The sequence below is a fragment of the Hibiscus syriacus genome, unplaced genomic scaffold, assembly GCF_006381635.1.
Source record: "Hibiscus syriacus cultivar Baekdansim isolate YM2019G1 unplaced genomic scaffold, ASM638163v2 tig00110319_pilon, whole genome shotgun sequence".
NCBI classification, from domain to species: domain Eukaryota; kingdom Viridiplantae; phylum Streptophyta; class Magnoliopsida; order Malvales; family Malvaceae; genus Hibiscus; species Hibiscus syriacus.
Window position 1 is genome coordinate 3,028,484 of NW_024062678.1, and position 15,556 is coordinate 3,044,039.

At 30.1% G+C, this 15,556-nt stretch overlaps 1 protein-coding gene across 1 annotated transcript; it reads left to right on the plus strand.

Annotated features, from left to right (window-relative positions):
* The first annotated feature begins 11,045 nt into the window (after positions 1 to 11,045).
* On the plus strand, positions 11,046 to 14,144 carry LOC120117385 (transmembrane protein 64-like). Its single transcript, XM_039137665.1, has 4 exons — positions 11,046 to 11,478; positions 12,682 to 12,918; positions 13,057 to 13,274; positions 13,634 to 14,144. The coding sequence occupies exons 1-4, from the start codon at positions 11,188 to 11,190 to the stop codon at positions 13,809 to 13,811; spliced, it is 924 nt and encodes a 307-aa protein (XP_038993596.1). The 5' UTR covers positions 11,046 to 11,187; the 3' UTR covers positions 13,812 to 14,144.
* The last annotated feature ends 1,412 nt before the right edge of the window (positions 14,145 to 15,556 follow it).

A 15,556-nucleotide genomic window follows, 5' to 3' on the forward strand; every position in this document is an offset into this window, starting at 1 on the left:
TAATGTCCAACTCAGATGTCGTTAACTTTTAAACAAAAACGGGTGAATTTAGAATATAATGAACAATCGAATGTTCATTTTGTAACTTTTAATAATCAATGACATCAACAAAGTAACGTCATATAGTTAGAGACTATTTTGTAACTTTAAATAGTCAAATATTTAATTACAATTAGAAACCATTTATGTACTTTACCCTTGTTAATAATATATATTTGATCATTACGAAGCTCGTTTGTTTATTTTAGTTGAAGCACTTCATTTGGGGACACCAGAAAGTTTGAAAGTGTTCAATATTTAGGTAATTATACGACTCTCTTGTGAGTAATAGTAGATCTTATAATTCGGAGGAGTTTATTTAAAATCTTTAAAGATTTAAATTATTTTTTAAGAATTTAATTTAAAATTTCAAAAATAAAATAGAAGTTTAACATTAATAAAAACAATTGAGTTTTGATAAGGATTTTTTTTTTAATTTAGAAGTTATACCTTTAAAATTTTAATTAATTTTCTTGACAATATTATGATTAACTGGTAGGTTTCTACTTTGTTTTCAAAATAAATGCAATTACATAATTACTCTATTTATTTATCATCAAAGATCGGATCTAAAGTATGAAACAAATGACTTCACTGATAGATTTGTTGTTATCTCTTAAGATTCTGGATTTGAGTACTACATAAGGAGATGTGTGACCGTTCATTGTCAAATGATTATTATTCTTTAAACAAATGCTACATTTCTTGCATTCATCCAAATTTATAAAAAAAATAAAAAATAAAAAATAAAAACAGGGATCTAACGCTAGTGAAATTAACACCATTAATTAACATTTAATACCACTTTTCCCACATCTTTTTTTTCCCTTTGATTTGGTGAAGCTTGTTAATAAGTTAGGGTAGGATCATCAATATCCAACACAGCTTTTCGACAGATAAGTGGCAATTGTTAACATTTTTTTTGCAAGTAAAGAAAAAAACACTTCATTCGCTGATAATTGCTGGCAGTTATTACATCAATACCGTCAAGCTGGAAAAACAGGTTTTTTTTGGCCCATGTCCCACTATTTTTTAAGTAGTTATATGCTATGTGGTGTGCATTTGTGCTTCGTGGCTTATTGTTGTAGTTTTGGTGGCCATCATGGAAACAGGTTCAACTAATCGCCTTTAAATGACTGGTTTTCTAAGTTTACACTTCTCAAGATTTCCCTTTTTCATGCCTCACAAACACATTCTTTGTATATTATATTTTTATATAAAAACATAAGGTAAAATATATAAATGGTCCCCGACTATAGAGTATTATTTTGTTGAGTCTCTCGACTATTAAAAGTTACAAAATCCATCGATATATGATAATGTTTTGTTAAGTCTCATGCTTATTAAAATTTGATCTTAGAACTGTTTGAGTTGTATTTTTGAATTGACTCTCCATTTATATTATGCCGTCGGTGGTGCTAGTAGACATCATTAAAATATGATTTTATCATATTCTAATTATTAAGTTAACGTCTTAACTAATACATTCATCATTTTTTAACAAAAGAGGACGTGTTTGAAACATATGAATAATCGAGTGATCATTTTATAACTTTTAATAGTTGGAAGACTAAACAAAACAACACCCCCTAATGAAAGAATCATTTTTTAACTTTTAATATTCGATAAACTCAATAAAATATCATCATAGAATCGAAGTACCGTTTGTTCACTTTACCCAACTCAATATTTGTTTAATCATACTAGAAAAAAATGTGTTTTCACACAAAATATTTGCTTAGGGTTTAGGGTCCCCTACAAGATCTTTAGTTAGATTTCCTCCCCACAAGCCGGCTACTAGCATAACATAACACATTGTTTTGATCAATTATGTTATGTGTTATAGGCATTATTATATCAGGGAATTAAAATATAAATATTATAAATTGTATTTATAGTTTGATGAAAGATAGAATTATACATAATTAAAAGATTGATATAATATTAAGTATATATATAAAGAGGTAGTGGTGCTCAAGAAATAAGTTAACTTGTTATATTCTTATTTCGTCTCGAAGATTTCAACATATCAATTAAGTAAAGTACGTTTGTATATCTATTATTTTATTATTAATAATTAGGCATGATTAGATCTTAGGTTTAAATTTCATATTTATTATAATTTAATTTTATAGATCTAAATTCTAAAGCATGAAAAATTATTGATGTTTTCAAGTATTTAGGAGAGGATGATTGACTTTCTTTTGGGTAACAGATTTTTAATTTCCTAATCAATTTTGATAATAAACAATTTAAATTATTTAAAAATAAATAAAATAATATAAATTCTGCCGATTTCAGAACTGATGACAATAGATGATAGCGTTTATTTTATTATCTACTTCTTAATTTTATAAGTATAGCTTTAAACGTTAATATTATAATTATATTATCATAGTATTACAAACATTTACGATTAAATATAAATATAAATCTGAATAACTCGATTTGACATAAAATAATTCGAATAAAGTTTAACTTATAAAATAAGACTAATCAATTTAAATAATTTCAAATTTTTTATTTGATTAGACCAAACCTACATATATTACCATGGAGCTCAGGAAAACTATGTAGCTGCACATTGTGAAACTGTTAGCCAAGTCATGGTTGATTTCAAAGAATTTCGTCATCAACTATATGTTGTTGACTTTGAAGAACGTGAAGGGCTGGTGAACGTTAAAAGTAGTTGGGCCAATCTGCAGATGGGTTTTGTCCTTGCTCTTGTACTAATGCAATACATCATCAAAGCATTTTGATCATCAAAACCTTAATCAGAGCAACAATCAACGATCATAAACATATTTTAAAATTAACCTACAATGCACACTAAATTCTTATTTGCCTCTATACTTCTACGTGAGGAAATACAATTTTACTCTTCTTCCTTCAATGATGCTGATGAATTTTCGGGTGATTTTATAAACAAAAATTTGCTCCCTACCATCATGAAACATTGGATATAGATGGATGTTGATAGGAAAAATGAGATTGTAGTGATTTTTGGTGGTTTATTTCTCTTAAGTTGAACGAATAGTCACGTATGGTGATTAATAAAAGAGAGTGTAACAAACAAAAGAAGATGATAGAGAGAGTGAGAGAGTCTCATCCCTCTCTCCAACCTTACATGTTGATTTATATACATATCTTATATTAATGTCAGACGGGTAATATATATAAGTTTGAAAATAAATAGATTTGGATTATCAATTTCAGAAAATTTTAGTTCTTATTTGCACCAAATGTACTAACAAACTCTTTTCACTGCTTAACTCCAAAAAAACAAATATCAAGTCACGATTTGCAATGAAAACAACCTTCAATAACCTGATCAGTTTCTGTGATTATTCTCCCTTTTCATATTTTATGGAGTAATTATTAAAGATAATGTATTATTATCGTATCTCTTCCGTATCTTTTATGTATGTCACATTTTTATTATCATTATTTTGTTTATCGAACTTTGAGTCATTTGAAATTTTTTGAAGTCTTTGAAATTCTATATCCTTCAACTAACTACAATTCTTTAATATGACTACCGATAAATTCATGTAATCTATTAGCTAAATGTACTACCAGACAACGATAACGGGTACTTTTCAGTAGGTTTTAACTCTTCAAACATCATGTTTAATTCTCAATTCTCTAGGTAAACAAAACTCGTATTGATTAGTTTGCAAAGGTATTGGTGGACATAGAGTGTAACCAATTATCTTGGTGAATTCAACTTAGAGTTTACTTTTTCATTGTAATTGATTTTTCGAAAAATATTTTTCTCATTTTTCAGTATTTAGTTGGTGGAAAACATATAGTCAATGTAATTATTTTTTCTGGTCAACAAAATTTCTTTCGTGTTTTTTGAAAAATGACGTATGGCCTGATTTCTTATAAGTCGTTTTATGAACTTTTCACTTCAAAGCATACATACTCAAAATAATAATATTTTATTATTTTAATATTAATATACTATTTTAGTACCATTTAAATGAAAATATTACTTATTAAAATATATTTATTAATAATTTTAATAAAATAATATTATATTTTTCAGTGTTATAATAACATATTTAAGTATATTTATATAATAAATGATATTATCTTTTTATTTTAATAATATATAAAAAATTATATTAGAAATAATATTTTTAATAATAATATTAAATAGATTACTCTAATATTTTTAAAAATAATAATATTAAATTTTCTAATAAATAATATTATTTATTGTATTTAATATTTATAATAAATAATTTCTAAAAAATTAATCAACCATCGAAAAATGATTTATATATCATTATCCAATACCGTAAAATGATTTTCAAAAATTAAAATATAATTTATTTATGGAAATCATTTATGAAAATCTATTTTCCGTTAAATAAATGAACGTTTAATTTATAATTGATGCTACATTGATGTTAATCACGTGCATCTTCACAGTTCTTTGCCTCATGTTTTTCTAATACAATTATAAACATCGACATTAATCCATTTGAATAAAAGACTAATAATATTTTCTTTGAATATAATTATCGACAAGAGCAAGGATGCTACATTCACCTTAGCACGTGTCTGTTACTGAGATGTAATCTTATATATGCTTGTTAAATATTTATTTTGATATCAATTCTTTGGCTTAGTTAAGGCTTGGATCTTAAACCTTATATCCAAACAGTGTAACGCCCTAGATTTTAGATCAACGACGTTGAGTTGACTCAAGTAAGCCATAGATTAATATAACAAGATGTTGTCAAGTTTGAGCTTATTTGATTTGAAATTGAGCCCAAATAGTTTTTACAAAAGGAATTTTTAAATTGAGTCATATGGAGGAGTGGCCAAGGACGTAACTAGCCCCTAAAGTATTATAAAAGCTGCTAATCCTTCTCATTTTCTCCGCTCCTTGGTCCTCTTCTTCATCTCCCTCTTTTCACTCAAATTTGAAGGCACTAAAAGTGAGAGCTTTATTGTCCATCGTCCTTAGTCTGAATTTTATAAAGTAAGATCCATGATCTACATCGCTACAACTTTCATTCAAGTTCTTATTCTCAAGGTTGGCTATAGTGGCCATGGTTGAGGGTTTAGAGGAATTTTAAAAACCTTGTGTAATCAGCTTATTTTGGATGGGTTTTAGCATGTAAGAAACTTCTCTAACTTCCTTTTTAGTTATTAGATGAATTAGTAACTCATTCCTTGTTAAGTGATTAGTGAAAGAAATGGGTGAAAACTTCAAAGACAAGAATAAGGAGAAGCTCCTCTTCTTCATCTCCCTCTTTTCACTCAAATTTGAAGGCACTAAAAGTGAGAGCTTTATTGTCCATCGTCCTTGGTCTAAATTTTATAAAGTAAGATCCATGATCTACATCGCTACAACTTTCATTCAAGTTCTTATTCTCAAGGTTTGGCTATAGTGGCCATGGTTGAGGGTTTAGAGGAATTTTAAAAACCTTGTGTAATCAGCTTATTTTGGATGGGTTTTAGCATGTAAGAAACTTCTCTAACTTCCTTTTTAGTTATTAGATGAATTAGTAACTCATTCCTTGTTAAGTGATTAGTGAAAGAAATGGGTGAAAACTTCAAAGACAAGAATAAGGAGAAGCTCATCTTCTTCATCGCCCTCTTTTCACTCAAATTTAAAGGCACTAAAAGTGAGAGCTTTATTGTCCATCGTCCTTAGTCTGAATTTTATAAAGTAAGATCCATGAACTACATCGCTACAACTTTCATTCAAGTTCTTATTCACAAGGCTTGGCTATAGTGGCCATGGTTGAGGGTTTAGAGGAATTTTAAAAACCTTGTGTAATCAGCTTATTTTGGATGGGTTTTAGCATGTAAGAAACTTCTCTAACTTCCTTTTTAGTTATTGGATGAATTAGTAACTCATTCCTTGTTAAGTGATTAGTGAAAGAAATGGGTGAAAACTTTAAAGACAAGAATAATGAGAAGCTTCTCTTCTTCATCTCCCTCTTTTCACTCAAGTTTGAAGGCACTAAAAGTGAGAGCTTTATTGTCCATCGTCCTTAATATGAATTTTTTAAAGTAAGATCCATGATCTACATCGCTACAACTTTCATTCAAGTTCTTATTCTCAAGGTTTGGCTATAGTGGCCATGGTTGAGGGTTTAGAAGAATTTTAAAAACCATGTATAATCAGCTTATTTTGGATGGGTTTTAGCATGTAAGAAACTTCTCTAACTTCCTTTTTAGTTATTAGATGAATTAGTAACTCATTCCTTGTTAAGTGATTAGTGAAAGAAATGGGTGAAAACTTCAAAGACAAGAACAAGGAGAAGCTCCTCTTCTTCATCTCCCTCTTTTCACTCAAGTTTGAAGGCACTAAAAGTGAGAGCTTTATTGTCCATCGTCCTTAGTCTGAATTTTATAAAGTAAGATTCATGATCTACATCGCTACAACTTTCATTCAAGTTCTTATTCTCAAGGTTTGGCTATAGTGGCCATGGTTGAGGGTTTAGAGGAATTTTAAAAACCCTGTGTAATCAGCTTATTTTGGATGGGTTTTAGCATGTAAGAAACTTCTCTAACTTCCTTTTTAGTTATTAGATGAATTAGTAACTCATTCCTTGTTAAGTGATTAGTGAAAGAAATGGGTGAAAACTTTAAAGACAAGAATAAGGAGAAGCTCCTCTTCTTCATCTCCCTCTTTTCACTCAAGTTTGAAGGCACTAAAAGTGAGAGCTTTATTGTCCATCGTCCTTAGTATGAATTTTTTAAAGTAAGATCCATGATCTACATCGCTACAACTTTCATTCAAGTTCTTATTCTCAAGGTTTGGCTATAGTGGCCATGGTTGAGGGTTTAGAGGAATTTTAAAAACCCTGTGTAATCAGCTTATTTTGGATGGGTTTTAGCATGTAAGAAACTTCTCTAACTTCCTTTTTAGTTGTTAGATGAATTAGTAACTCATTCCTTGTTAAGTGATTAGTGAAAGAAATGGGTGAAAACTTCAAAGACAAGAATAAGGAGAAGCTCATCTTCTTCATCTCCCTCTTTTCACTCAAGTTTGAAGGCACTAAAAGTGAGAGCTTTATTGTCCATCGTCCTTAGTCTGAATTTTATAAAGTAAGATCCATGATCTACATCGCTACAACTTTCATTCAAGTTCTTATTCTCAAGGTTTGGCTATAGTGGCCATGGTTGAGGGTTTAGAGGAATTTTAAAAACCCTGTGTAATCAGCTTATTTTGGATGGGTTTTAGCATGTAAGAAACTTCTCTAACTTCCGTTTTAGTTATTAGATGAATTAGTAACTCATTCCTTGTTAAGTGATTAGTGAAAGAAATGGGTGGAAACTTCAAAGACAAGAATAAGGAGAAGCTCCTCTTCTTCATCTCCCTCTTTTCACTCAAGTTTGAAGGCACTAAAAGTGAGAGCTTTATTGTCCATCGTCCTTAGTCTGAATTTTATAAAGTAAGATCCATGATCTACATCGCTACAACTTTCATTCAAGTTCTTATTCCTAAGGTTTGGCTATAGTGGCCATGGTTGAGGGTTTAGAGGAATTTTAAAAACCCTGTGTAATCAGCTTATTTTGGATGGGTTTTAGCATGTAAGAAACTTCTCTAACTTCCTTTTTAGTTATTAGATGAATTAGTAACTCGTTCCTTGTTAAGTGATTAGTGAAAGAAATGGGTGAAAACTTCAAAGACAAGAATAAGGAGAAGCTCCTCTTCTTCATCTCCCTCTTTTCACTCAAATTTGAAGGCACTAAAAGTGAGAGCTTTATTTTCCATCGTCCTTAGTTTGAATTTTATAAAGTAAGATCCATGATCTACATCGCTACAACTTTCATTCAAGTTCTTATTCTCAAGGTTTGGCTATAGTGGCCATGGTTAAGGGTTTAGAGGAATTTTAAAAACCTTGTGTAATCAGCTTATTTTGGATGGGTTTTAGCATGTAAGAAACTTCTCTAACTTCCTTTTTAGTTATTGGATGAATTAGTAACTCGTTCCTTGTTAAGTTATTAGTGAAAGAAATGGGTGATAACTTCAAAGACAAGAATAAGGAGAAGCTCCTCTTCTTCATCTCCCTCTTTTCACTCAAATTTGAATGCACTAAGAGTGAGAGCTTTATTGTCCATCGTCCTTAGGCTGAATTTTATAAAGTAAGATCCATGATCTACATCGCTACAACTTTCATTCAAGTTCTTATTCTCAAGGTTTGGCTATAGTGGCCATGGTTGAGGGTTTAGAGGAATTTTAAAAACCTTGTGTAATCAGCTTATTTTGGATGGGTTTTAGCATGTAAGAAACTTCTCTAACTTCCTTTTTAGTTATTAGATGAATTAGTAACTCATTCCTTGTTAAGTGATTAGTGAAAGAAATGGGTGAAAACTTCAAAGACAAGAATAAGGAGAAGCTTATGCTTAGGTAAGCTATGAGTGATTTCCAGCAGCTTGGGAGTAATGTAACACACCTCAAACTCATCTATAGCTTGTTTGCTTCTATGATGCATGGGGTATAATAGGTACATTTGTGTTCATACAAGAAATATGAGGGGTTTTGACGTTATTCGTGCATGTAAATGATATACTATAACCTCATAAAGTTTGCATAAACTTTAAATAATGCCTTAGGATCTTAGGGTGACTTTTGGGGTGTGTAGGAGTGATTTTCCCGTGATAAATAGGAAAATTCCAGGTTTAGGTATTGATATTGTACAAAGAGTATCTGTATTGTTATTGAGAAGGCAAAATTCAAGGTTTTAGACGAAAAGAGATATAGTTTGGACAATTTTTTTGTTAAGTTATATTCTTTTTATTTCGTATTAGTTTAATATTTTAATGATGTTACACCATATTTAAAATAATGATTTAATATTTAATGAGATTTATAAATATTGTATTTACGATGTCTCAAATATTGTTTTTTAAACATGTTATTTAAATATATAGCTCATAATGTAAATTTAATTAAATTTTTTTGATTAAGATATTGTAAGCTCGATTAGAGTTTGACATTTATTTTTATACGAGAGTTTAACTTGCAAGCTTTACCACAATGAAGTTGCCATAAGTTATTCAAAATCACAATAATTTAGTTAAATAATAATTAGCTAACCCTATTCCTATATCTAATGGTGTAATGGGTAAGGAAGATGTAGGGTAGTAGGCTGTGTCCCCAATGCTAGATTGAGAGCAGCTTCCGTGAAAGACCTCCGACAGTCAAAATTATAAATTGCCTACCATGGGACTCGATCCCACGATCACAAGATTAAGAGCCTTACGCTCTACCAACTGAGCTGGACAGTCAATTCAAGAATTTAGTTAAATAATGAACATGTTAAAACTCGATCCAGAAGTTAGAAAAGAAACATTATTGTTGACACTTGTTAAAAAGTTTGATCATAATTTAAGTTTGAATTTTCTACTTTAAATATTTTTAAATAACCTAAACAATTATTTTCAATCACTAAAAAATTAACTTAATTATATTATATACTATGATAATAATAAATCATAATATTAAATTTAGCCCCCAAATGTTTATTAAAATGGTCGTTTTGCTCTATATTCTATTTTTTTGGAACATTTTGACCCCAATGTTTTTTTAGGGCAAGAAGACCTATAACATTTGATAAAATAATCACTTTACCCCTTATTCTTTTTTTTTCTGGCATTTTAACCCACAACATTTCATTTTAGGTTAAAAAATGCTCCTATTTGGAGCGTTAACAGTGTGTTAACTAATAAGTTTCATCTACATAGGAAACTTTTTGTCCCAAAGTGAAAGTTGTGGCCCAAAATGCTTAAAAAAAGAATAGAGACAAAAATGACCATTTTAATAAATGTTGAGGGACTATTTTTAGCATTAGGTTTAAAGATAAATGCAATATATTTACATGTATAACTTTATTTTTAAAAATTGTTTAATATATTAATTACATTAATAAAATGTTAATACAGTTTTTTTTTAAAATTAAATATTGCAATATAAAATGTTTTATAGATCTTCTTATAAATTTTTTAAATTAATATTAAAATAAATACATCATAAAAAATAATTTACTAAAGTTTACTTTTGGATTTTATATTTTTAATAAGTTATATAACTTAAATTCTTACAAATAAATTAATAAAATAATATAATATAAATATTAATAATAATATGTAAACTTGGTGTCCACGTTTCGTAACTAGGTGTGATTAATGAGTTAAAAAGATCATGAGCTGCTCAAATTTGATTTAATTAAAATTCAGTCAATATTTGATTCGAATTGATTTGACTTGAATTCGAACTCAACTCGAAACCTTAACGACTTAAGTCGAGTAAAGTCTAACTTAACTCAATAAATTCGTGAACAAATCATTAATATTTTTAAATCTTATAGTAGTTACCTTAAAAAATTATTGCATTAAAAAAGTCTAAATAATAATTATTAATTTGCTAATTGATAATAAGGAAGGATAAGATCATATTGCATAATATAACCTTTTTTTTAATTTTACGTATATTTAGAGTTGTTGGATGAGTGAAAACAAACGACTAAAATTAACAGTAAGAAATGAAAAAATATTCATTAAAAAAAGAGTTAATCTCAACTATCTATTTTTACTCATCTAACGATCTTAAATATGTGTAACAAATTTATTACACCAAAAAATCAAACCTTAATTACTCTACCAAAAAATTTTAACGAATTTAACGAATTAAAATAACAAATATTTTTAACAGACCTAAATCGACTAAAACTTTTACAAGTTTAACAAACAACAAATCGCATAAAATAATACAATTTTTTAATTAACACGAATCCAGTACCGTCAAATTCACAACCGACTCGCTCCATAATCACCCAATTCACAATCCCAAGCCTCAACTCGGTGGAAAACTCAGTTTCCCAAGTGTCATGCCGTGTTTGCAACGTGTCCTTCTAAAACCGTTGATGCGACGCCGTTGATGCGGCAACGGCAGATCGTAAATTACAATCAATCCTCACTTTAACCTAAAAGGAAATAAATAGGTTTGCTTGCCTTGCTTAACTGCTCCAATCGGTTTTCTTTTTTAAATTCTTATTATTTTTCTTTAGGTTTGCTTGCTTTGCTTAGCTGATCCTCTTCTTTGCTTGCGACATTTTCCTTCTCTTATTTTCTCAGGAAACAAACAGGAAATTAGAGTTCTTGCTCTGAAATCCAATGACTTTTTATGATGATACTATTAATATTGAGGGGGGAGAGGTGGTGCCAGAGCTGAAACTAAGAGTTGAGGGCGACGATGGTGTTAACGGAAAAGGGGAAACTTTGAGACAACGATTATTAGAAGAATGTGAAGCAGGAGAGAGGGATTTGTCTGTGCAGGAGCCAGGCTTTTGTTCTTTACGGGGAAGGTCTATTTGGTTTTGGATCAAGTCGGGGATTCTGTTTACATTTATAGGGTTATTGGCTGCTGTTTTCTTCAAATGGGTTGGTCCCTTTTTAATGGATAAGGTTTCCCCCCATAATTTATTGCTCTTTTGGATCATTTTTATATTTGCAATTAACATTCCCTTGTTTAACTAATTGTGTTTTCTCGTTATTTGTTTTGAGTGTCTTCTGATCTATGTAGATTCTTAATTTTGAGTTTAGGGGATAGGGGTTGCTTTTTTTGTTGTTGAATTTTGGATTCTTTTTGTGGGTTTTAGTGCTTGCATGTACTGAACTGTCGATTGAAGAATGGGTTTCTTTCCTGTTTTCAACTTGGGTTTTGCAACCTTGATCAATTTCCTAATTGCATTCTCTTTGATTTTGAGTACTGATATGGGGTTAATGGTTGTGATATTATTCTGCGATTATTGCATATTATCTAATAATGTGTTCTATCAGTATATTATTGGAGAGCATTGTCGGTTTGTTCTTAAAATATACTGAAACTATGTTCTTAAAATAGACTGAAACTATCTCCTTGGTTCACTTGATGTTATTATTGGACAAGCACACTATTTAGTCAGAATGTATTGATGACCATGCTTTTATCTTTAAGTTAGAAAATTTCATCACCTCCGTGATGATTATAGGCAGGGAACTCATTTTTTCCCCCCAACAGCAAGCTTGACTTATTGTCTTTGAATTTCATGTTATGTATTTCACTTCTTGCTGACAAAGAGCTGTACATTCTCTGATTCTATATCTATCCATATCTCTCCCTAAACATTCCTTCTTGCCACGATATTATGCTTTCTATGTTCATTTTTTTATTTACTTTCGAAAGGTCTACAAAATACCCTAGTAATTCTTTATGTGAAAATGAGCATGGTTTGATAAATGGTGAAGAATTTTTATGTTCTATGTTTTTGTCCAAAACTGGCGCTTTTGGTCTATTAATCTCTACTGGAATAAGCATTAACTTTCACTTTCTGGAATATCCGTGTAAGTTGTGCAACCACAACCTTGCAACTTCATTGGTCCAAGCTAGTTAAGAAACATATTGAATGGCCACTTAGGTTCGATTCGTTTCTGGGATGCAGACCGTGCAGTGATCACACAAAATTGTTTATTTTTGTGGTAGTTTTTATATATTTTCCATGATCTTGCAAACTTAAGGTTAAAAACCATAATTTCCTTCCGTAGACCAGTAGGGATTTGTTCATTTATCTCTTGTAAGATATCTTTCCACTCTCTAATTTTACTAACTTGATGAGATGATGACTGCAGGAGCTAATGCCTATTATAAATTGGGAGATGACAACCTTTAGCACTCCAGTGCTGGCAGTTCTAGTCTTTGCTTCTGTGGCATTGTTCCCTACAATACTCCTACCTTCTACACCATCTATCTGGGTGGCAGGGATGACTTTTGGTTATGGTTTTGGATTTCTACTAATCATATCAGCAGCTGCTGTGGGGGTATCACTTCCATTCTTTATTGGCTCTCTTTTCCTTCACAGAATTCAAGTGCGTGCCTCATCTTTATTTTTCACCCTTCATTCACTGAAATTTTACTACCTGTCTGATTCTGCCAGTGTTGGTTTGCGTATCTTTCCCATTGTTGTTATTTGCAATAGTTTTCAACTCTTCTCTCTTTTTATGCAGGGTTGGTTAGAAAAATGTCCCAAGAAAGCTGCCATTCTGAGAGCAGCTGGAGAAGGAAATTGGTTTCATCAGTTTAAAGTTGTAACATTAATCAGGATCTCTCCATTCCCATATATAATATATAACTACTGTGCGGTGGCAACACATGTTAAGTACGGTCCTTACATCTTGGGATCTTTAGTAGGAATGGTGCCAGAAATTTTCGTTGCAATATACACGTAAAGTCTATCTCTCTCTCCATCCCCTTTTTCTGTGTATTTAATCTTGAGCTTGTATTTACGAATGTGTTACTTGAATGTGATAATTGATTATTACAACGTATAGTGTGTGCGCATGTCTATGGTTCATAAGCATACCTTACCAGCTTAGATCATTACCTGATTCAGTCAGATAAATAAATGATGCACACTAAGTGCATGAGCTGTATTTTTTGGGAGTTACAGGTTCATAAGTTATTGGCTTAAGAAAATTAAACCTGAACATGTCATCTTTTAGATGCTAGTTATAGGAAACCTGCAGAGTAAATGCATATAACTTGTATGCGTTGTGAACTTATTTGCATATTTGATTATCACAGAGGTATCCTCATACAGACGTTGGCAGATGCTTCACAAGAGCGACACAGCCTATCGGCTCCGCAGATATTGTTAAATGTTGGTGGTTTCCTTTTAACAGTGGTGACAGCAATTGTTTTCACGGTTTATGCTAAAAGGAAACTAAAAGTGTTGCAGGGTGAAGAATTGGTATTGCTGTAAGCTGTAGCTTGGTTTAAGAGGACATCAATCTCATGTGTAGGGCTGGATGAGGTAAATAATTTATTGAACTACTTCATCCGTATGAGGAAATGTGACGCGGGAAAACCAAACCAAGACAAAATTCTAACATCTTACTGAAAAGGATGTTTCATTCTTCCATTTTTATAAGACTTTAATCTTGTCTTCCTCTCTCTCACACGTAATTGAGATTTGTATATGAATGGAATTTGTCTCTATGAAAGTGGACCAAGGCAATATTGTTGACATTATTATTATGTACATGATTCAACTTCGTTTTCGTGTTGACTTGCTGGATATTTTATTCTTCAGAATGTTTGCTTTTGTAACAGACTGGCTGCTCATTAATCTTTATTATTGTATTGGATTTCACATGAGCAAAGCTTATTCTTTACATTTCATTTTTCTATATTCTAACCTCCGGTGCGAGCCATATGCAAAATAAAGAAATGAGGCTCTTCTTCTGGTTTTAAGTGCAATTCCATTATTAATTAATGGTGGGACAACTGTACTCTGTATCCATGACCTTAAGGGGGCGTTTGTATCCTTGATCAATGTAGGATTATGATTTTTGGGAATTATTAAGAATATCATAATATTTTGGTTTATTTGGTGGGGATGTAAGAATTAAAAATATTGTATTATATTTATTTTATTTTACAGGAATTAAGAAAAATTAAAAATATTATATTATTTGGTGAACGTAATAATAAAAGATCATAGGTGGAACATAAGATTAAATTATACATGTTTAGTATTTTAACTATCATTTTTATTTTGTTTAATAATTCAATTTTTTTTTAAATCATATCTATCATTTAGTTTTGATTTTATTTTAATTATCCATTATTAAAAAAGTAATTGTGATGTTGACATATCATTAATTATGGTTTCCTCGACTATGTAGAATTGTGGGAAAAATGATTTTTCCATACAAGACATCCACCATATTATTTCTTAAACTAGGGTTTCTTATTGGTATGAAGACGCCATGTACTCCTAGGTCTTCTCCATTTACTTGAAAACGTCATGCAGTCGTGGAGTTTTCATATTTAATTTGAAGACGTATGAAACACCTGATGTCTTTGGGTTGGTACTGTGCAATTCACCCTAGATGAGGAAATAATCCCCCGTTGGATTATATTGGGAATTTTCCCCCAAATCATTTACTCAGTCATTTTGCCCAGTAATATCACGTCATTATCAAGAAAAAAATTTGGAAAAAAATTAAAAATATCATATTGATAGATTTGTTAACATTTTAATAGTTGATAATCCAAAAATAAAATCAACACATAACTTTGTTAACATTTTAATAGTTGATAACCCAACATGAAATCAACATATAACTTAGATATGATTTTAAAAAACAATTAAACAACCAAAATGAAACAAAAATGATGGTTGAAGTACTAAATGTATAATTATTCTTAATATAATTTAAATATTTTGAAATATATATATATATATATTGTATACTTACATACTCTCACTACTCTTTAAAACATTTTTGTGAATTGTTAAATATTTATTTTTTGGTCTTTTCTATTTTTATTGCTTTTAACATTTTGTCAAATAAATTATAGTAAATATTATTAATAATGATAATAAAATTTAAAATTAGTAAAATAATGATAAAAATTGTAGATCATAAATTTAGCTTAATAAAAATATTTTTTAAGATAAATTTAATAATATTAACATTAAATCATTCACTCTAAGTAACA

Coding starts and splice junctions, on each gene's coding strand:
- LOC120117385 (XM_039137665.1), top strand. CDS start 11,188: ATGACTTTTTATGATGATACTATTAATATTGAGGGGGGAGAGGTGGTG. Junction 11,479..12,681: donor GTCCCTTTTTAATGGATAAG/GTTTCCCCCCAT, acceptor TGATGACTGCAG/GAGCTAATGCCTATTATAAA. Junction 12,919..13,056: donor TTTTCCTTCACAGAATTCAA/GTGCGTGCCTCA, acceptor CTTTTTATGCAG/GGTTGGTTAGAAAAATGTCC.